We start from the raw sequence: 23,940 nt of genomic DNA, 5'->3' as shown, positions 1-23,940 counted from the left end.
CTCTCCTGTCAAACATATGCCCCCTTCTGAACTATCTCACCTTCTCCCGTGGTCCCAGACCCTCTCACTCTCTTGTTCCTGTTGCTCCCGGACCCTCAGCACCTTCAGCTCTGCCAGCGTACCTATTTCTGTGGTGTGCGCCTTCCGGGCAGTGGTGCTTCCTTCTGTGGCTCTGGTAGCATTTGGTTGCTTGCTATGGTCGGCGGTCAGTTTCTCTTCCGTTTCTTGTTGGCGGCCACTCTGCCAGTCCCTTCTAACTTTGCAGGACAGGGCTTCACTTCCTGGCAGGTTCCCAGGCTTCAGGACGCACAGAGGTTCGTTCGGGCAGCGTACAAAGGAGCTCGTCTTCCTACTTTCATTCTCCTGCTCAGCTCTGTGCACAGCATCTCCTGTTTCGGTTCCTGGCACGCCGGGTCGGCGCCTGCCCAGCTTTCTCGCTCAGGGTTGTTAGTCAGCTCTATCATATTAAGTGGTTTTGCTTTACAATAACTGATACTAACACTGCCTGGAGAAAGTGAGGGAGAACTTGATTTGGGGTAGGAGAGAGGGTCTGCTAAGGCAGTGGGATACGGTGCTCTCTGGGAATGGTCATTCCTTATCCCATAAGGGGCTTCCTCTCCCATGTGATCCGTCCCCAATGCACCACCCCCAGGGGGACTATTGTACTGTGGACGCACCTCCCTGGCCCTATTGTAAAGGCCTCCCCCTTAGGGGACAAGGAACGATGGCCTCAGCTTTGTCACATTGTGTATGTGAGACTTAGGCTGTTCTGCTTGAGCGTGCGCCCGTAAATCAAATCGCCCAGTTCCCCTCGCTTTCCACATGTGTCCCGAAGCACTGCACTGGAGAAGTTGCATGGGCTGCTTATGGGTGATAGAGGGAGCCCCGGCAATGCCCTGGCACGGGTGCAGTTTTCAGGTGCAGTGTTTGGAGACTGCTGGGGGCCACCATAGCTAGTCTCTGCCCACTTGAAGCTGTGCTAGCACACATCATAATGCCTCCCTTCACCGTAAATTTCTGGAATGTACAGAGCTGTCAATTTTCACGGAACATCTTGTCAGCTGATCGCAGGGTCCAGCTGCTAGCCTGGCCCCATTGCCCACTTGCTCACCCCAACCCCTACTCCACAGCCTTTATTCCTCACACCCCACACTGATAATTGTTTCTGCTAACATATTTTCTATATGAAAACTCAGAGAATAGTTTTGGTAAACACTTCCCTGATGTAGTTTAATGTCCTAATTTCTGCAGGAGATTGTGATGCCCACTGTTCTCTACGAGGAGGTGATTGAGGTGGAAGAGAGAGTGATCCTTCACCGCAATGGCTGCCAGCTGCCGGGGAAAGGCTCTGTCAAGACCTTTATTGGTGAGTTCTTATCTAGCATGGCCTGGGCTAGGAAGGAAGGAAAGGAGGGATTTTGTCAGGTTGTGTGTGAACCCTCGGACACACTCATTTATGACCATAGTCCTCGAAACCTTCAGCAGAGTAAATCTCACGGGTCACTCAATGGTCCATGAGAAGTATCATTCCCTTTAACACATATTGCTCAGAAGCAATATTGTTCCTTTTATTAATATATTGTTCAACTAAATTCATTTTAAATTCATAGTGCACATTTCGGTAATGTAACACTGCTTACTGCTAGTGTGTTGTGTTTTATATAGACCAGATCTAGCTGCGATGCAACCAAGGGCCATATAAGGGGATACATTAGTAGTGCTCATAAATATGGACACAATCAGAAGGAGAGAACATTAAGTGTCAAGTTGGAAGGATATGAAATGAGATACCGCGTATTACAGGCAGGGGGTGCACAATACCGGAGGAATAGGCAGACCCAATCTTGAATAATTTGTTGGTGGAAGCGCAGCTGTACTCCCGTTGAAGTTGTATTCCAGCAGTTGCAGTACAAAATATGGACTTCCTAATTGCACTGTGGAGTCCCTGTGTCTGCATCAATGACTCCCTGATTCCCACCCTTGCCTTATTCTGCTGCGAGAGAGGGAGCAAAGAATGTTCCTTTTTATTGTTCCGACAAGATCGCAATGGTCCCAAGTCAGTAAGCGGCGACTCCTACACATTTTACCACCTTTTTCTGTGGCAATGTTTACCAAAGCAAACAGATCTTACAAGAGCCACTTACTTCAATTTTTAATGCATTTTAGTTGATTATAATCAGAAGACAATATCCACCAAAGATACCCCTACTGTATTGAGGTGCCCACTTGGTAAGCTAAAATGGTAAAGGGGAGCCTAATGGCTAGAAGGGCAGGCTTAATGCCAATGTAATAAATCCATTATAGATATGGGAAATAGATGGCAGTCAATATGTAGGTCAAAGTGGGACATTTACTTCACATATCAAACAGAGAAAATGTCACTGAATTTGGCATATTTCACTCAACAGCGTCACTGTTAGCCTCTACAGAACCCAGATATCCTGTTGGGTTGCACATGTTAAAAGATTATTTACTATTTCCTGGCCCATATTTGGTGTCCTTGAATAAGATCAGTGTTATTTTTCTAAGGTCTCCCCTTGAATAGGGTGGATGGCAGCCAGTAATGTATCAGGGCCATGCCATATCTCCCTTATGGGGCATTAAAGCAATTGATGGATGGGTCTACCCTCTTGTGTCGAATGATAGGCAGCGCATGGATGGCCGTGTCTTCTTGTGGTGAGTTCCTGCCAGCAATGTATGAGATGGATGGATCTATAATCTTTGGTTTTCGACAGACACTACTGCATAGGTCTAACCTCTTGTTGAAGGCAAGGACCAGTCATGTATTGGGGGGCCATGCGAAGATCCACTTGGGGGCATTGCAGTGAGTGACAAATGGGTCTGTCCTCTATTGGCGACTGACAGCAGTGAAGGTTGGGCCTATTATATTGTGGTGACTGCCTTCCAATGACATATTGGTCTGCTTTTCTTGTATCGAGTGACTGACAGTTTTGTGACTTTGTGATATGTGCCTGCCAATACCTGCCTTTTGTGGTAAGTGACGGCAAGTGATAGGTGGGTCAGTCTTCTAATAGTGAATGCCAGTGCAAAGTAGCTAGGCACATTCTGAGTGACAATCATTGATGGACAAGTGTCACTTCTTGTAGTGCTTGATAGCGGCTAACGGATTGGTGCCCCATCTTATAGTGCACCGGTCTCTTATCTTGTTGAGTCACAATAGGCAAGTAGCGATGGGCAATCTGTGGTGCATGAATCTCGCCTTATATAAAATGTTGTAAGAAGTTTGACGGCTCTAGCCTGTTGTGTTATGATTGCAGTCAGTGGATTCCGCCATTTTACTTTCATGGTGAGCGTTAATGGGGGATGCACTGTCTCCTACATTGCAAGGGACAGCGGTTTTCTGATGGATGTTTCTGTTTCGTGATGGGTGACCTTCATTTATGAATGTCCTTGATGTAAAAGATTCCCTTAAGGTGACTGAAAAATCAGTATTTATTCAAAGCCCCTATTTTAGAGTGGTTTACAGTTAATAAGATACCTTCCTTCCTTAATGACATGCCAGTGAATATGACTGTTTACACATTTATGGACTAATTTTTATACTTTTTCTGCTCAGGTTCATCCGGAGAATCCATTGAGCTGTGTCAGCCTATAGACCTGAACAGACTGAAGAGGGATCTTGAAGGAGTGCTAACCAAAGGGATCCGCAGCCTGGCAGTAGTACTCATGCACTCCTACATGTGAGTTACCTACCCTGAGTCTCCAAAAACCAACGATGGTAGATGCTTAAAGGCAGTATGGTCATCATCTTCCCTTCCCTGTCCACATGGGGGAACCACCCTTTGATCTTCAACAGTATCAGTCTTCTGGTCTTATTGTATACTAAAGCCATAGTTGATGCTGCTGCTTCTAGTGATCTGAATGCTATTGGTCTAAAGATAAACAACACATTAAATATATCTCTTAATCAACAAAGGTTCCATCATCACTCACACCTGAATCCAGCCAGTGTTTCAATTTTATATTGGGTTAGAATTTAGCAGATACAACTTGTGTAGACATGCATAACATCAAACAGGATTACAAATCCATTCAAAATACCTTCATCTTATATAACACTTTAGAGAAAGCTAAGAGAACACAAACATTGACCATTTAAGTCTTGAAACGCCATCTCCAAATCCACTGTGTTGAGTAATGTTTTGTGCCAGTGACAACCTTTCTGCCTCCCCTTTCTTTCTCCTAACCCGCAGTTTATGAAACAGTCACTCTTACTCTTAATTTATTTGTTCTATTGGAACCCAGTGGGCTACAAACACACTGAGTTGTATTTGACATGTTTTGTGAAGACACAGAAAATAACTGAAAGGAGGGAGATCGCTGGAGGCTTTCAAACAAATCGGGGCCACTGCCATAGCTCTGAGCAACCCTCCAACACATTGTCTTCTGGCCTGCCATACAGTTAATGAAGATTGAAGTCTATATGTAAATCAGGCATGGTGCTGTCCCAAAAAGGGTAGTCTAGCCTAAACATTGGAAGAGATGTTTGCTTAAGCAAGTCAGACTGGACTAAAAGGTTTAGGGTGGACCAGTCCCGATATGCATTTGGTTTTACCCCTTCTGTACTGGCTTCACAGGGTGTAAAACAATGGTTTGGGGGTTTGAGAGAGCTATGCCAGCGTTTATGGGAACATTGAAAACCATCCATCTACATGCTACCCCTCACTGATGATGTGTAATCGGATGTCCAAGACTACGAAAAATTGTTCCAACCAGAACAGCTGGTACACAGCTGAATGTGACACTCTGAGGGTTTCCCTCGGAAAGGCTGAACATTTGAAATTTTATTTTGAAGAACTTCAACGCTACTCAATGCTCTGCCCTAAAAGCTGCATACAAGACTTAGAAGTTGGCCAATGTTAAGGCCAAAAATACTGTGTGTTCCGAGCAAATTACAGTAGCAAATTATTTCACCAAAGAGCTTTTTTGAAATTCCTGGCAAATACGAAAATCCATATGCACTGCCCACATCCATCAAATCCTCTTGGGAATGGTGTAACCAAATTCAGTCATTCTTTTGTGATATCATCACTGAGATCAACCGCAGCATTTGTAAACACCTTACAGCGTGGCTGGCCCTGATTGACGTGAAAATGGGCCTCTTGCTTCACATATCTCACCGCAACCCTGCCCAAACTATTAAATTTTAAAGCAATTGATGTGTCAGAAACCCTGGAGATTATCAAACTCTCTCAGCCAACTGATTGTCCAAGGGCACATTCCCTGTTAAGTCATAAAGGAGTTGTGCCTAATCCAGGGAATTTGTCCCCTCTACGCAAGGGGAAACCATCCCCTCTGGGACAAGAGAGTTGAGCCTGCTCAGCTTAGCACCCTCCAGTGGAAAGGGCAAGCAGGATCCCTCAGGTGTTGAGCCCCCCCCCACCCTAGCAGACCCCTAAGAAGGCACAGCAGTTATCCTCCCCGTCCCCAAGATTCCAATAGTACCTTTGTTGGTTACATGGGATTTAAAAGGTTGAATGACTGGAAAGTACCTGTAAGGATGGTTGATGTGGTGTCTGACCCTCTGTGTACACAGGTCACCTGGAGTTGGGCAATCCGGCCCGGTGACAGGGGGGTAAAGAGCCAATCAATGCTAAGATCTAGAGAGAGAGAGATTCACAGAACTGAACAGATGAAGAAACCCACCCCCTGGGAGGAGGGGCAGTAAGAAGACAGCTCACACTAAGTGTGACAGGCCAGCCCGAGACCAAGCCTTCGGAATGCGACAAGCCTGCCTGACGATAAACCGGTAACACCCAGGCAGGAGCAGCATAGAACGCAAGCCGGGCGAACACAGGTGGATCAAGGATCAGGTGCCGTAGAGTCACAAGAAACCAGAGAGAGAGCGAGAGAGAGATACAAGCTCCGCCCACGGCATAGACACAGAGGAACCAACGGCGCCTACACCAAAACTTCCCCGTCTGCCCAAGCAGCACCACAACAAAGCTAAAGGTACGCAGTGGCTCCCGGGGAAGGGCGAGAGAAGCCAGAGCCTAAGGCATGCTGCAAGAAACCATGCCCACAGTGGGGTGCCAGAAAATATACCCCAGTGTGGGGTGACAGCAATTACAGCCCTAAGTGGGGCAAGAGAAGCCAGAGCCCAAGACGGCCTACGAGAAACCAAACTCCAAGGCGAGGTGACCAAAAACAATCCCCAGGGTGGGGTGACAGTCAATGTATCCCAAAGTTAGGCGAGAGAAGCAGTACCCCAAAGCAGGGCACGAGAAACCAAACCCCAAAGCGGGGTTATCAAACCACTCCCCAGTGTGGGGTGAGAGACACAATACCATAAGACAGGGTGGCAGAATACATACACCAAGGCAGGATGAAGAGAACCAAAACCCAAGGCCTTCTGAACTCCAACAGCTGTGTCAAATCAGATCCCCAATTTTCTCTTCAAGCTTGGGTACGTGTACGTTTTTGATTTGTCTTTTTCTCCTCTGTTTTGTGAGGCACATTGTTTCAGTATCTGGTTTTCTTCTACCACTGGGGCTGCCTGGTTCCAAAGTCCACACAAGGTATTCTCCTTGGCCTCCCCAGCAAGGAACTTTGTGGTACACTCTGGGTTTTACCCCTCGTTGGAACCTCGGGTCTCACTCCCAGCCTTGTTCAGTTTCTTTCACCCTGCTTGCGGACGGATTTCTCTCACCCTGCTTTGGAGTATGGGTTTTTCTCCCCCACGTGGTGTCACGGGTCTCTCTCACCCAAGCCTTGGGGTCTTGTTTCTCTTACCCAGACTTGGGTTCTTGGGTCTCTCCACTCGCCTTGTGGTTTCATTGCTCTTGCCCGCCTAGAGATATCTTGTCTCTCACCCCACCTAGTGGTCTGGTTTATCTCACCCCGCCTTGTGGTCTGGTTTCTTTCACCCCCACCTTGGGGTCTGGCTGGCCTTTTTGCTTTCCTCCCGGTTCCCTGGAGTGATCGCTTACCATCTGTCTCCGTGCTGCTCCACCTCTGGGTTGGCATTCAAGTAGGTTGACACATCTTTCTGAGCTGGTGCTCCATTTCCACTGTCTTCCAGTGGGACATTCGTGTCAGTTCCTCATTATGCCATTCGTTCACTCCTTAGGCATTGTCAACTCCTTGAAACTCTCGTGAGCCAGCCTTCTCCGGTCATTGTATAAACAGGGTTGAATAGAGTTCTGCTGGCTTGTCTGCAGCTCGATCCGCCATGCCGGGGTGTGCGCTGGCTTCTCTTTGCCACACCTCTAGGAGGAGGTCTCTTCGCCTCTGTAGCTCCGTGGGCTTCTATCCTTTCATGCAGCAATGTTGAATGAGTCTTTATCCTCCACTCAACCAGGGGGTGCATCTATTCTTTGCTCTGACCTCTGAGGTGTGGACTGGTCCTGAAAAGTGTCACAAACTGTATCAGCCATTTGTGGAGGAAGCTGCAAGTTAGTATACAGTTTAAACCCCATATAACCAACATATCTAGTAGTTTCCTGACAGAAGGAAGGATAACATACATTCCTATTTAGGGATTGTCTCTCCTCTCAGGGTAGGGGTCACCCGCAATGGGTTCCCACTTGCCCTGTCCCAGCATAGCAGGCTCACCACTCTAGTCCTAAAGGGGATGGCTCCCCCTTGTGGGAAGGGGACAAATTCACTGGATTCATCACATGCTATTTGGTTCTTTATAACAGTGGTAGGGACAAAGTGTAGGTTAGGACTTTCTCTGGATTTGTATCGACATCCTGATGAGCACCCTTCTGGACATCTTCTTCTCTTTACGCTAGAATATTAGACGCATGGATAGTTCCGGTCTTTTTGTGAAAAATAAAGGCAGTCACTCACAATGCCTCCTTGTCCCTCTCCTATTTCGTACTTACCACAAGTCGTGTCAGAAGTGTGATATGAACAACCTGATTAAAGGTTGGTTTGCATGCTAGTGAAACGTCTTACTCCAACAGCCAAGCTTCATGATTGTGCTACATGTAAGGGAGACATGGTATCACAAATATGACGCTGACAAGTTCCAAAACCCTTATTAAATTCTTGGTGTTTGGAAAAACTCCTACTTTGCCCTATAGCTGTGATAGCTCTACCATCAAATAATAAAAATAACACAGTCCTAGTCAGTCTTTGTCAAATCAAAATGGCTTATGCTATCTAACAAAACCTAATGCCTGGCCTATCTCTTATACAAAAATTGTGTAAAGGGGAATGTGTTTGTAAAGGAAAGTCAGTGTTATAACATAAAGGATCAAGGTGGCTGGGTCAGCTCTTCTCCCCACATTCGACAGCACAGAGTAAGGCGGCCCCCGTAGACAGGATGACACACTCTGGCTCAGGTTATCAAAAAAATGCATTTCAAAACGTGGGTCGAGGCCCGTTTGGCCTTCCATGTTAAAGTCACTTATTTTCAGTTTACCAAAAGTTCTTTTACAGTTCATCAAAAGTTCACGTACGTCTCCCTCTGTCGGGCTCGGATCCCTCAACACATCAACACTTCACATATGGTCTCCTGCAATTGGGCTCGGACCGCTCAACATAAAGTACCTGATTCAAAATAGATCTCCCCCAGGTGTGCTCGGACCTCGCAATCACTGCACTTGCAGGGGTTCCTTTCAACAAGTATTATTCACATTGGTTAGGGGTTCCCTTCCCCTAACTTATTTCCTGTTCCCAGTCTCCCTCAGTCAGGCTTGGACCTTTCACTGATGTCGAAGACTTTCGAATCTGCAAGGCTTTTTCCATAGACCTCCTCAGGACCACTTCGACTTTCAATTCAGTTCTCCCTTATGTTATTTTCCTCAGTGTCTCTTGGTCTTGGTAGTTCCATAACACAATCAGAAAGGTTCAAAGAAATTTTTCTCTTAAAGCAATCACCTTTTGATTTCCCCTTTTCGACAGGATTAATCTTGACCATTGTGCATTTCAGAGTTCATTAGCTTTGCCGCTTCATAACAGGACATCAAACATTTTGTGGAGACTTTCGAGTGGCCATTTCCATTCGCCGGACCACTCTGCTACTCTTTATCACTGGCTTCACAGTTATCGATAACTTTTCAAGTTCACTAATCATTTGCTTTCTTTCGCGTCTCATCAGCACGTGCGCAAACTTCAATCGTGATATACACTGTTACGGCTTCAATCTTTCCTTGACACGAACTGGCCTTTCATGACTTTCGCCAACTCACCATTTGTGTGCATTTCTTTCTTGTCTTTGTGGCTTTGATTCATGAGTCAAGGTTGATACCACAGACTTGGCCTCGCCTCCCCAACTCTGCCGTTCACCCGGGAAAGTCGCTGGCGTCCTTGAAACACAATGCAGGCTTCTTCTTGTCTGGGATTTGGCTTTCTCTGCGTATTTTTCACGGTTTCCCGGGGGCAATGACCTCCTGCAGGGATCTTCTGGGTTTCCCTGCCCTTCACTCTGGTCCCTCGATCGGTTGTCCTGCTCCAATGGGTTCTTCTTTGCCACGGAAGATCTGCTCCTTCTCGTGTCTCACCTTGCGCCGCCTCTCAACAAAAATATCTTTGATTGTCAAATTCTGGATTTCAAGTCCCACAATGCAATAGTCATATTTTGCTCCTACTTCACCAGCTCCCTCAAACAGCATCCTGGTGATCTTGGGAGCAGTAGGCTTTTAAATGGGATGTTTCCTGAAGTCAGGGTCTCACCACCTGCCCCTCAGTGGCCTGGACCTCAGTATCTTACCCAGGGGAGGAGCTCTGGCTTGGGCACTGCCAGGTAACCCCAGCTGCCCCTGTTTTCTCTCCCTGGAGTCACAGCTCCCTCGCCACACTGCAGCCTCGCCTATACTCACAGGCTCAGTGTTCTGGCAGTCCTTCTCCCTTCAATCCCTCTAGGGTTTCTCCAGCTGCTGTTCTCTCCTTCCGACTTCTGTGCACCATCCAGCATCTCCAGCTCGCTCAGGGTGTGCCTGTGTGCTCCACCTTTTATACTTGCTGGGAAGGCTAATGGGAGTCAGGTGTGATTGGTTGTCCAGCCTTGCCTGACTCTGCCTGTCCTCGTCAATGGGACAAGATGGAGACTGCCCATAGGAATTCATGGCACATTGTTTCCTATGGGTAATCTTCACAGCTCTAGTATGCCTCTTCCTCGTCCCAGTGGTATTGGGGAAAAACAGCAGGGAAGAATTATGGGAGTTGTAGTATTTCTTAGTGTTTGTGGAAAAATCATAAGAAATGTGGTTAGGAGAAGGGGAACAGTTTTGCTGCTGTAAACCATAGGGTGATGTATGTGCTCTCCTTTTCCTGGATCTCTTATACCTCCCTTTGATCTTGGTATCTGTTGGCATTGGGGAGGGGATAACAGTATAGGATTTATAACGGTGTATGACAGTGGAGGGAATATGAGGTATAAACGAAAGGGGGACATCATGTCTCACTTTGGACTCCTCCTCCCTCTCTGGTCCACTCTCCAGGTCTGGACTCAACAGCAATGACTGACTCCTCCTTATCCGCTCCAGAAGAGGATACTAAGGGGGTTGATAGGGAAAAGCCATTGGGTTTTTCACATACACCCCAGTCTGTTAGGTTTGGTTTATTCAGCCTAGCGGAAGTCGGAAGCCCTAAGCAAAAGTGGAAACTGATTCCTATGGGTCTGGCCTTCTCCCGACCCCAGGGCAGCTACATTAGGTTAGCTGCTAAATCAGGACTAGCATGGAAACAATATTTGGATGTGGCTGTCGACATAATCGACCCAGACAATCGGGGGGAAAGTCAAATGTACAATTGTCAATTCCGCCCCTCATGCCTACACAGAGAAGAAGAGAGACCCCATACCCCAGGAATCCTTGAGCACACCCTCACCCCACAGTGTGGGAAATAGAGACTCTGAGTGATGCATAACGAGGAGACCTATGATTTGGGCAGGCAATAAGAATTTAAAAACACTTCCCGTGATCGATTTGGATGATAACTCTGCACTACTCGTTCTGCCATTTGTTCAATGGTGAATGACTCGCAGATCGCGCTCTTCCTTAGTTTGATTCAAGTATAGTATTTTTGGTAAGTAATCATGTCATAAACATTCAGAATACATAAATGTAGGTCATTTATTTTCAAACGGTGTCAGCCGACACGTGTTTCGACAATCATGTCGTTCTCAAGGCTCGCATCGTGTCAAATTATTTATGTTGATTTGAAAACGTTGCCAATGCAGAGTTAAATCTTGATGTATGGATTGTTACTATCTATGAAGTACATCCGGTGCATTAATGCGTGCTGACTCTTTTCCAGGTTAAACATTCAGGGTCCGTAAAGCTTGTGCTTCATTAGCACTAATCTCATTCAGAGTAATCCATATAAATGGGTTCAATCCCAATTTGAAGTTGCTGTGCGTAACTCCATTTTAGACCAAGAAAATCCTTATAAGGACTTCCAGTGCCTGGGAAAGCAGAAGCTTTTGTCTGGCTACTGGAGGGCTGTGTGTGTTTGCAGGCAGGATGTGGGCTGGGTCAGTCTGACTCCAATCCACATACTGGTTTCAGTGTGTCTGAGTGAAATGCATGAATGTTCCTGCCAGTGGGCCTGATTGGACCACTGCTGGGGTGTGTGTGTGGGCTAGTCCTGCTATTGTCTATTGGGAGTTTCAGCTCTTACCTGGCTTTTAGGATAAAAAGAAAACCTCTGCACCCATTCATCATAGATCTTGGAGAAACCTCAAGGAGCCAAGTATCCTATCCAGCTGTGAGACCTGTGAAGAGACCCAAGACCCGACTGAAGGAGGCCTGGCAGCCAACTTCTGCTGCTGTCCTGGAGGAGCCCTGTCTTGCTCCTGATCTTTAGTAGTCCTGCAAAGGTGCTACGACCATTGAAGAGGTGGGACCGTTAATTCCAGATGTGTGCTCGGTGCCATGCAAAAGACAGCCTTCAGAAGTGTCCTGGAACCGTCGTGTGGCCGACCACCTTCGTTTTTGGGCTACCGTGCTACCGATGTCACTGTACCGAGTTTTGGCCTGAAACTTGGCGGCCCTTCAGCTGGCCCGGCGAGACTACCTCCTGCGAAATCTCGGCATCCTAGCACAAAGGGGACCCAAGATAGAAGGGAAAGTCTGACCGCGGCTACTGAATATGTTTGCATCGCAGTGCACAGTGAAAAACAGTTTTCGTTCCACTAGTTAATTGCGCTTCTAGCTCAAACTCTGAAAGCAACAAACAATGGTGAACTAGTAACAATATCGATGGTGCAAATGCCAAAACAAAGGTAATTGTCAAATGATTCTTGGATTGGTGTTTTATTCGTATTCAAATGCCAGAGAAATTTGTCGACACGTGTTTTGACCTGCAAAGGTCTTTCTCAAGGCTAAGCCCTGTGTGTTACAAACAATACAAAATAAAAAAACAGTGTGCACCATTCTGAAACCTGCTTACCTGACTTGAGTCCAGTCTTGAGAGGGGTGCTGCATCGAGGTTTTCTGTATTCTTTGACCTAGTGTCCTTGCACCAGAAAAATACAACAACCGGAGTGGAACGCGAACCTGCAACCCCTGAAAATCGTGGATTTCAGCGGAAAAAGCAACGTAGGCCACCTTTCCTTTGTTTTGGCAAGCCTGGGGAAGATTTGGAGTAAGGGGGTAAGTTACAAAGTTTCTAACCTACACCTATACTCCCATTATAAGTGAATGGGTTTATAATAAACCTATTTCTAACACTTTTGACTTTGCCATTGCTTGCCTATGAAAGACTTCTGATTGTTGGGGCAACTTTTGTGCATTAGTCTATCGTGACTGCTAAGAACCCTTCACTGGACCCCAGAGACCCTACCTGCTTTTTTTCCTGCATCCTAAGTTCTGTGGAAGTGTATCCTGAACTATAGGGCACAGGGCCCCAGGCAATTTAGGGCTGGACAATTTTAGCTAGGGATCATCTCTCTGGACCTTTTTGTGCATAATACTTGTCTAACCTTTCCTTTGCAGGAGTATCTGATTTGTATTATGCATTATAACCAAATGAATGTATATATGTATTTATTTGTGGGGATGACAAATCCGTGGATCAATGTGGGCGCTGGTTGGATAAGTTAGTCCATAGGGTCGCAGTTGTGCGAATGGTTTGTATTCATGGTCGAGTCAAATATTTGTCGTTACATGTGTTTTTTATTTCTTGGTTAATCATCACCAAAGAAAACATAATTGCGGCAATGATTGCCAATTTTTGACATGGTAAAGTGCAAACAGTCGACGCACGTTTCAACCTAAGTCTTTTTCAAGGCCAATTGAGTTACGAGGTAGGCTCAGGTGAGCTATGGTCAGGTCCTCCCAGGTATGCGTGCCAGAGGGGCTGGATAGCCAATTCGGTGCCGGGTTTGGCGCTTGGTCCGTTGTCGGGTTCTAACGAAGCACCTTAGAACCCAGACTACGGACCAAGCGCCTGATCATAGCTCACCTGAGCCTACTTCGTAACTCAATTGGCCTTCAAAAAGACTTAGGATGAAACACGCGTCGGCTGTTTGCACTTTACCATGTCAAAAATTGGCAATCATTGCCGTAATGATGTTTTCTTTGGTGATGATTAACCAAGAAATAAAAAACACATGTAACGACAAATATTTGACTCGACCATGAATACAAACCATTTGCACAACTGCAACCCTATGGACTACCTTAGCCAACCAGCGCCCACATTGATCCACGGATTTGTCATCCCCACAAATCTTTCAACCAATTGGGAACCCAGGATCTAGGCCTCAGGCAGATTCTGCAACAAGCGTATAGGAGGTGCGCAGTGGAGAGGGAGCCCCGACACCGATAACTCCAACCAAAGAAAAACGTATATGTGTATTTAGTTTAATAGTGTTGTGTGATACATCTATCTGCTTGTAGTCATTTTCCTATAGCGTGTTTTGGCCATAATTAAATAACTATATTTTTATACATCCTGTCTAAGTGTAATTTGTGATGTCCATTGTATGATCTCATTGTGGATCCTTTACAAGCTCACCCACTCTGATGAACTTAGCCTAGACCGCCTGTCACTGCTACCTAAACAGGTTTGGCTACAGCTTTCCAGAGTCGTTTCTCCCACAATATAGGTTGGCCTATTATACATCTGTCCACCAGGCCAGAGTATAGCAGCACTAAGGGTGAGGAGCCCACTTGTAACTGTTCCAGTCTGAAATGTGGTGCATTAACTTGCTTGTCAAACCAAAGCGCTGCATAATGAATCTGTGCTGACAGGTAACAAAGCTCGCAGTCAGGAGCCGCCAAGCCCCCCATCTCATAGGGGTATGCCAAACGTTCCCAATTTATTTTGTTTGGACTAATTTTCTATCATAGTGCACTACTGCTTACCCAACAACTTAAAAATCAAGCAAGCCAACAGAGAAGGCTTAGAAGGACCACCTAAAAATAACAACAGCTCAACCATTAAACATCCCACACTGTGAATCACTCATCATACACCTAGTCTCAGACCCTCAAACCACTCTAACGTTTGAACTCGTCTAAAGGCCACTAACCTATGACGCCACATTCGTAGACACCTTTGTGCAAGCTGTCACCAACATGGCCATTAAGCACCACCACCTAATCACCCGTGGAGAATGGAACATCTGGTATGAAGAAGAGAACTCTCACCCAAAACACTAACCAAACAGTTAGCGAGAATGCAAGTACGACAAATGGTGAAAGGAGCAACGCACAAATAAGGCCACACTCTAGATGCTATCCTAGGCAATAAAAACCTGGCCACAACTGCACCGCCAATGCCAATACTTTAGAGTGAACACCTCATTATACCCTTTGTGATCCAATCTCCATCAAGGACACACAACAAGCTCTCTAATATCCCTCCAACCTTGAAATTAAATTGGTCAACCATTAACAGTGCATTGCAGACTTAAATGTTAAACTAGTAGCCACAAAACTGTCACTCACCACTGTAGACGTAATCGGCATAGAAGAAAGAACAGACGCAATCCTAAAATGGGTCATGAAAACAATAGATCACATTGCACCCGAAAAAACCTTTCTCCCCACCATGAAAGACAACAATGGCAAGATGGTTTATGCCCCATCTTAAAGCACTGAAAATCCAAACGTTAAACTAGAACAAGAATGGAGGAAAAGCAACTACCTACACAAAAAAACACAGATTAAAGACAGATTATACTATACAAAGATGAAATACTCAAAGCAAAAAAGACACAATACTACGATGAACGGATCGCTAGAGCAGGCAACACTCAAAAAGAAATGTTCAACATCATAAACGAGATGAGAAACCCATCCATGTGCAACAACACACCAATCCCTGCACAAAAACCATGCGACAACCTTGCCGACTATTTTTTTTTTCTTCAAATTTCAGTTTGATTAGTTTTCAAAAGATAGCAATTTGATAATCATATACAAGCACTTTCCACCAACAAGACAGCAAAGGATTATTGCAAAAAACAGCAACCATGTATAGAACGTATAAGGTCTTTGCGGAACACATACATTTCCAATAACAATATAGAAACCAATTGCTTACACCCCGTCCCCCTCACCCCAATTCTCATGCCGCCGACTGACGTGCTAGAAGACACCAGATGTTACATTAGAACCGTTTTCATATACACAACATGGGACACATGAGCACAAAATGTCCTGTGAAATCTACATAGCAGACAACATGAATCATCGCATAGATTATCTCTGGGTATAGTAACGCTCTGCACACATTCTGTTTATGTGACATACTTAGCACGAAATTCAGACCATGCATTCTCAACTGTGGTGCGATCCCCCTGCAGGGCCGCAGTCAGATTGTCCATTATGTATATGTTCAATGCGACCCCCAACCACTCCGTTTTGCTAGGGAGCTTGGGTCTCTTCCGAGCCATGGTGAGACAGGCTCTTGCGGCCATTAGAAGGCCTTATATCATTTTGGGTGCTTTCAAGGTCGTGTCGTCCGTTTCAACCAGGCCGAACAGAATCAGGAGTGGTTGTTTCTCCCATACATCTCCATCCAATTCCTTGATCCAGCTGAGAACTTCTGTTATTTTATGTTATTTTGCATTTATATAGCGCCTTATATACCATTGGTATGGTCTGAAGGCGCTGGTGGGTTGAACACCCTTGGGAACCGAAGTTCGGGTCAGTAGAGAGAGTAGAGAGAGTCCAAAAAGTGCGTGTGCGCACCAGGTATGTGTGCAGCTGGTGTGGAATTCAAGTGGTAGCTGCTTCTTAGCGGTAGGTGTGGTGGTTGAGAGATCAGGAGTATGTGTTCGCTCTGACTGGCTTTATCCAGAACAAGTGTGGCTGCGTTAGGCCTGAGGAGAACGCCTGGCTGGGGGGTGTGAAACCAGCAATGTTTACTTAGAGTGATGTGGAGTGAGCGGGAGATGTAGATATGAGAACAGTTATACCGAATGGTGTCATAGTATCTCTGTGTTCTAGTTGAGTGGTGGTGTAAGGGAGAGAGTAAGCGTGGGGTGTGGTTTGATGTATGTTTTTCAGGTGTTCCCTGCATTCCAAAACAGTCAACACACTCGTCCAGATTGGACACTCGTTCATTCCATAGCACTCATCCGGTCCACCCACTCTTCGGCACAACATACTACTCGTAGGCTTGACAATACTACTCGTCTGCTCTGGGTGTCCATCCATTCCACACACTCATCTGCTCTATGTATATGTCAGCACCACATATTCATCTGCTTCACACACTCGTCCGCTCCACATTTTCATCCGCTCGATACACTCGTCCACACTACACATTCACTTTTCCGCTCTCTACATTCATCCACTCTTGACATATATCCACTCTCCACACTCATCTGTTCTCCACACTCATCCACTCTCTACACTCATCCGCTCTCCACACTCCTCCGCTCTCCATACTCCACCGCTCTCCACACTCCTCTGCTCTCCACACTCCTTCCCTCCCCACAATCCTCTGCTCTCCACATTCTACCGCTCTCCACTCTCATCCGTTCCCCACATTCCTCCACTCTCCACATTCCACCGCTCTCCATACTCCTCCGTTCTCCACGCTCATCCACTCTCCACGTTCGTCCGCTCTCCACGCTCATCCACACTCTTCCGCTCTCCGCTCTCCACACTCAGTCGCTCTCCACAATCAGTCGCTCTCCACACTCAACTGCATCATACGCTTCTGCGCTCTTCACATTCGGTCGCCACTCCATCCTTGTTTCTGCGTTTTCCACATTCAGACGTTGTTCACGCTCCTCCGCTCTCCACGCTCCTCCGCTCTCTACACTCGCTCGCTCTCCAGACTCATCCGCTCTCCAGACTCACCCGATCTCCACAATCACACGCTCTCCAGACGCACACGCTCTCCATACTCATCCGCTCTCCACACTCCTCCGCTCTCCACCAGGGTCGGACTGGGACTAGAAATAGGCCCGGACATAAAAAAAAAGTGGCCCACCCCTCGCCTCAAAAAAGTGGCCCACCCGGCGCCTCAGAAAAGTGGCCCTCAAACCATCATCCGTGATTCGTGAATCCCGTCAATTCATGACTTTCCAGAAAATTCTGCTTATGGAGGTTTCATGTGTCTGTTACATTACAACACAACTCATGAAATAACATAACTTTGCATACAGGTCTGTGACAGGGTCCACAGCTCTGAGGTGCAGGGGTGGAATTAACACAACCTTTCACCCCTTGACAAAACAGGAAGTGGCATCAAATAGCATTGTTCCTAAGTACACTACGAAAAATATGGTTATGATTTCACTAATGTGATATACATTTCATAAAAGAATGGATCACCATATGTATCATTAATATCTGTGTGTATAGATCCATATTGTCAAATTACTGTGAATGCAAGCAGACGTCCAAGGCCAAATTATATGTTATTGTATAGCACTTACGCTTAAGCTCTTTTTTATAGAACAAATATGCATACAATATCACCCAACCTGTGTTGGTACTTTTTAAAATCGACCTCAGAAGGATGAAAGGCGGAGATGGTTCGAACCTGCAACCTGCAGATCACACACTCATCGCAGCAGTGAGCGCTCAACTCACTGAGCTATCATATCGGCTATGGTAAAATCAGCAATTATTCTGTAGTGTGGTGTTGATACCATTAATCTTGTAACTGAGATTTAAGGGCAGACCAGTAAAGTTCATCTGCACGTCTGGTGCAAATTGGGCCGCATGCGCCTGTGTGCATCTACTTTTCAGGGTGCATGCAACAGAGCGCTGGTCGAACCCACATCTCCAGAGGGACAGTATGTCTCACCTGCGGCTCCAAGATTGATAAATTGAGTACCATTATATTGGATAATAATAACAGGCAATATTACCGTGAAGCATCCAGATGCATGGAATTGCTATTATTACACTGAGCCACAGAGTCTGGGTTCTCGTAACATATCCATTTAAGTATTTTTACAATTCCTCTCCCCTTACACAAGGCGCTTCTAGCTTCCTCAAAATATGTGTGTTTAAACCTCAAAAATGTCTGTCCGTCATCAGACTATATAGTTGGCGCATGACGTGTCCTGATTCTGTTCTGCCCAGCTCCTGACTTTGCTTGCCTGACCACTGGGTTCTGAAATGGTTCTGTAATTCAAACATGCTAGCACTATTTGCATATTGCATTATATTGCATATAAATACATGCATTTTAAAAGAGCTACAAGTGAAAGCAGACTCTGTGTCATGGCCTCACATGAGCAACCGTGGACCCCTGTGCTGAAGTGAATTTCCCTAAGCAGCGAGCTGGACACAACTTCCTATACAGAGCGAGGACAGGAAATTGGTGAAGGACCTCTTGGTCAAGTGTAGTGCATGTTTGGAGTCACACTTCACTTGTAGGCACATAAGCGCAAGAACACCATATAAAATGCACGTACTTCTGTGTCCATATTGCTGCGAAATTGACATTAAGTGCTGCATAACACACAGGAGGACAGACAAACAAACAATCCTTAATGCATTGCAAAGCATGGGGAGGAGGCAGGTGCCTAATTATAGATGGGCACCCTTCTTGTGCCCACACCCTGGTCACTATACCACCATCAATGGGCACACAGATGACCGCTCCCCTGGATGCCATTTACCCTCGCTGGGCCCGGTACATGAAAATCTATCCGCGGCACGCCCCAACCGCTGCGATCTCGCCTTCCCACTCTTTCTTTCTGGGTGAAGCAAAGGCCGGGCGGAGAAAGAAGTACAAAGGCCTTGCCCCATCACTCAGATCGGAGGAGAACCACCTCCAGCTAAGAAAGGGCCTTATTCGGGACAGCCTTAGGAGAGGAAGAACAGTTGGCAGGTGTCCCCTTGACTGGACTGCGCACCCTGTTGGCTGAATGCTCTCTGCTGCTGCCCCAATTCCTTCAGATATCGTACTTCACTGCCCTTTTGTTTTGCTCTGTTTTATTTCGTCTGTACTTATTGATTTGTTCTGCACTGATCTGCCGACACTTACACATTGCATTACCTGCCCTTTTGAAGCACTTTCCTCTCCCCCTGCACCTGATCCGATTATTTCAAGGTTTTCATGATAACTTCCCACCCTCATCCCTTCCCCCTGCGCTGCTTCTCCCTTGGGGAGCTATGAAATGACTGTTCACATGCAGTGCCTAACAGATAAACTGAAAATCAATAATAAACCAGGATCACCTTCTGGCCCTCCATGTTAGAGTGTAATGTATGTCACTGTGCCACAGCTTAACCACCGCCTCGTGCCTCCCATGCCATAACATCCTGTGTACTCTGGCCTTAAACTACGACGGCAGTTCTTCTTCAAAATATACATGCGTATACGCAAGAATATCGCCAGTTTTAACGGTGCCTCGTACAAATTGCCATTACAATCGTTAACTGGGAGGGTAATCACTAAATGCATCCCAAACTGTAATCCACAGCCTGTCTCCAGTTTCAAAGCACGGCAGCAGAGCAACCCATGTGCCCTCTTTAACCTCGGCAGCAGAGCAACCCCCTTGCCCTCTTTAACCTGGGCAGCAGAGCCACCTCGGTGCCCAGCGTTCTCCCTTGGCAGCTGAATATACTCTGTGCCCAGTTGTACGAGCGGCAATAGGCTAATGTCTGTGCCAACTTCAACCCACAGCAATAGCCTAATTACTGTGCCCAGCTGTAACCCTCGCCAATAAATAATCTCTGTGCCCAGTTTTACACTCGGCAATAGGGTAATCTGTGCGTCCATCTGTAACCCTCACAACAAAAAATCTCTTTGCCCATGTGTAATCCTTGGCAGCAGAGCATTCCCTGTGCCCATCTGAACCCTCTCTGCGCTAGAACGTTGTTGCCATTAACCACTACTCACCGGTTTTCATCCTATTCATATTAATACATTTTAACAGGCTGACCAACGTTCATGCCCGGATTATGGACTCGACTGTGTCCTGCCAATCTAGCTGCTCTAGAGATTTTATAATGGGCATTGTAATCGAATGCTGTTATAACTAAGGATAAACATATGAGTCTACTCTTTTGGGCATGGGACCTGGCTGCCCTTTACTCAAAAATCTCAGAGAAACTCACACGTTGAAACAGTCGCAAAAAGAACGTCGAAGGAGCCACATGAACCCACTGAGCTTTCTCACCAGACAATGCAGACATTTGCAAGCGAGAGGTTGTAATACAACATTTTTCAAAAGCAGCATACCCCCACGCTGCGGCACCCCTTTAAGCACTTACTGAGCTACTACAAGAATCTCCAACGGGCCCTCCCAGGCGAGCAGTCTGTCTAAATGCCCAGTTAGGCACGGAATCGCCGTCCTCGCCCTGAGAAACACGGTGGACTCTGATTACGCACACAGAAGCTGAACTTTGCTTCATTCCGCCACGCCCTCTCCCTGCCTTCCCCACCTATTCCCAACCCTCCCCCACCCGCAATTTGTTGTTTTGAGAGAGCGCGGCAGGCTGCCTCCTGCCTGGCGCCATGCAGGCGGAGGCGGCCGCGGATGGCTGGCTTACTGACACAACACGGGATAATGGATTGCATTATCAAAGAAAGTTAACACTTTAAGTGTTAAACTTTCTTTGATAAATGCCTCCACCCCGTGCGATGCGCACAGAGAGCCATGATGAGTTCCGGTGCCAAAAAAACTGTGGCGGTGTTCGCCCCACCCAGCACCATCAGGCTGAGAGCAGAGGCAGCTGAGAGTGGAAATGCTAATGGCCACAATTGATTTATTATGTGTGCGTGTGTGCATGACTGATAAATCGGCGGCCCCTAAGTGCTAAATAAAACCGGCCCACATTCCAGTCAGCTCCAATTCTTATCGGCCACGGGCCGATTGGCCGACTGCTCAATCCAACGCTGCTCTCCACACTCACCGGCTCTCCAGACTCATCCGCTCTCCAGACTCACCTGATCTCCACAATCACACGCTCTCCAGACTCACACGCTCTCATCCGCTCTCCACACTCCTCCGCTCTCCACACTCTTCTGCTCTCCACACTCTTCCGCTCCCCACAATCATCCGCTCCCCACATTCCTCCATTCCCACATTCCTCCGCTCTCCACACTCATTCGCTCTCTACACTCATCTGCTCTCCACACTCATTCGCTCTCCACACTCATCCGCTCTCCCCTCTCATCCGCTCACTCGCTCTTCATACCTCACTACATCGACTCAATAGGCTCGACCGCTTTACACACTATACGCTTCCTCCATTCTAACTATTTCATTTATGTCATTCACTGTGCTCACTCCAGATTCATTATGTCCCTTTCATTGGTTCAGATTTCCTAAGTTTCTCAGTGAATCATTCCTATTATCCGTTTCACTGTTTTGATCTATTTTACTCGTTTAGGTCTGTTTGTCTTTCTAGTTTATTTTCGAGTTTATTTAGCTGTCGTTTCTCGCTTCAGGTAGTTTGATGGGTCGGTATTATTGTGATGATGCTAGTTTGGTTTTAAGGGAAGAGCCAAGTTTTCAGTAGTTTGCGGAAGGACGTTAAGTCCTCAGTTAGGCGAATGTGGGGTGGGAGCGAGTTCCACAGGGTTGGAGCCAGGGCTGAGAGTGATGATCCGCCTAGCCTGACTGAGTTTGTCATGGGAATTACTAGGAGGCCGGCTGAGCTTGATCTTAGGGTGCGAGTGGGTTGATAAGGTATTAGTTTGTCTTGAAGATATTGAGGTCCAGTTTTATGCAGTGCTCGATGGGAGAGGCATAAGGTTTTGAAAGCCACCCCACGGGCTACTGGAAACCAGTGCAGTGTTTTAAGGGCTGGGGATATGTGGTCTCTTGGACCGAGCGCAAGTAGCATTTTGGTCAATAAGCTTGGACCACCTCACATCCCCACCACATATGCCAGTAGTCTGCTCGCTTCCCACAGCCCCTCCAGCATTGTGGGCTTACCCCTTGGTACATTTTGGCCAGCCGTGTCGGATCATACTGCCATCTATACATCAACTTGACGGTATGCAATTTGTATTGGCAGGATATAGATGATTTTGCCGTTCGTCTACAAATTTGTAACCATAAGTTTTGTGAAATCTGCCTCCCCATATCTGATTCCCATCTGTTCTTGAGTTTGAGGGATGGTGTAATATCGTCTTCAATCAGCGCAGAGTATATTGCACTAATGAAACCTCTAGAGGTCGTACAGGTGTCGAGAATTCTCTCAAACGGGGTGAGGTCCCTTTGTAGCTGATGTTTCCATATCGCCCTTGTCATCACCCCCTTGAGTCTAAGGTAGAGGAAGACTGAAAGCGAGCCTATGCCAAGTGCCTTCTGAAGCTCCTGAATAGTAATGAAGGTGCCATTCCTCCAGAGTTGACCAGCCCTTTCCAGTTCAGCGTCATACCAGGTGTCATTGCTCCCTGGGTCTGGGATTGCATCCCAGATCCCTGGCGACCAGAGGTGTCCCAACATTTTCTTGCCTGGCTTCCATATTGCCCATATCGTTCCAATAATGGGGTGATTTTTGACACTATTGCGTAGCTGGGAACCTGGAACCCACAGCCATTCACCCAGAATGAAAGGGCGGAGATGATAATTGTCCAAGGCTATCCATTGCGGCTCTGACTGCTGCCTGACATGCGGGACAAGCACACGCAGTTGGGCTGCCCTATAATATGTTTCTATGTCCAGGAGGCCAACCCCTGCATTGTCTTTTCGAAGCTGGAGCAAAGATCTGGGGACCCTTGGCTTTTGATTTTGCCACAGGAAGGTTAAGAGGGACTTTCTAGTATCCGTAAAGTATTCTTGGGGCATTTTGATGGGGAGCATTTGGGACAGATAAAGTATTTTGGGAAGAATCACCATTTTAATTGCGTTTAGACGGCCCAGCCAGGAGATGGTAAGTCTGGACCACCTTTGGATGTCGTTTTGAAGGACAAGTGACAAGGGGGGGAGTTAGCTTCATATAGGGAATCCAAGTCACGTGTAACATTGATACCTAGATATCGGAGTGTGGAGAAGCTGACTTTTACACCCAGAGGGGCAAAGCGCTCCGACTCTGAGTCTCTACTTTTATCAATTGGGAGGAGGATTGACTTTCCAGTATTAATTTTCAGGCCGCCCAGTTCGCCATATTCCTCGATTATATCGAACGCAGCTGCGACAGAATTCGGGGAGTCAGTTAGGTGTAGTAATATGTCGTCAGCGTAGAGGCCTAGTTTATACTCGCGATCACCCACTATGATTCCCTTAACCTTACAATCGTTCCTTAACCTCTGCGCCAGCGGCTCAAGGGACAATACAAATAGTATTGCCGACAGTGGGCAGCCTTGCCTTGTTCCCCTTTCCAAGGGAAACCAGCGTGAATAGCCCCCGTTCACTGCTACTGATTTGTGGGGGATGCGTAGAGTGCTTTCATGGCGCGGCGAAGCTCCGGCCCGAGCCCGTTCCAGACCAAACCCCTTTCTAAGAATTCCCATGACACTCTATCAAAGCCCTCTCGGTGTCCAGTGACAGAAGAGACGGATCCCCACCCATTCCTTGTGCTTCATGAATTAGGTGAAGTGTTTTCCTCATGGTATCCGCTCCCTGTCTCCCAATAATGAAGCCAACTT

At 46.8% G+C, this 23,940-nt stretch overlaps 1 protein-coding gene across 4 annotated transcripts in view; it reads left to right on the top strand.

Moving 5' to 3' along the window:
* The window catches only part of OPLAH (5-oxoprolinase, ATP-hydrolysing), a 664,980-nt gene that overhangs the window by 178,953 nt on the left and 462,087 nt on the right, over positions 1-23,940 (top strand). For all 4 annotated transcript variants that reach the window (XM_069621803.1, XM_069621805.1, XM_069621802.1 and 1 more), the window contains 2 exons: positions 1,252-1,366; positions 3,578-3,701. In XM_069621803.1, the coding sequence (XP_069477904.1) occupies positions 1,252-1,366; positions 3,578-3,701 (239 nt within the window). The remainder of the gene's footprint in view (positions 1-1,251; positions 1,367-3,577; positions 3,702-23,940) is intronic.

The sequence above is a fragment of the Ambystoma mexicanum genome, chromosome 5q (genome assembly GCF_040938575.1).
Source record: "Ambystoma mexicanum isolate Mex_15411 chromosome 5q, UKY_AmexF1_1, whole genome shotgun sequence".
Lineage (NCBI taxonomy): Eukaryota > Metazoa > Chordata > Amphibia > Caudata > Ambystomatidae > Ambystoma > Ambystoma mexicanum.
Note: the sequence above shows the minus strand (reverse complement) of the source record. Positions and strands in the feature narration are given on the sequence as shown.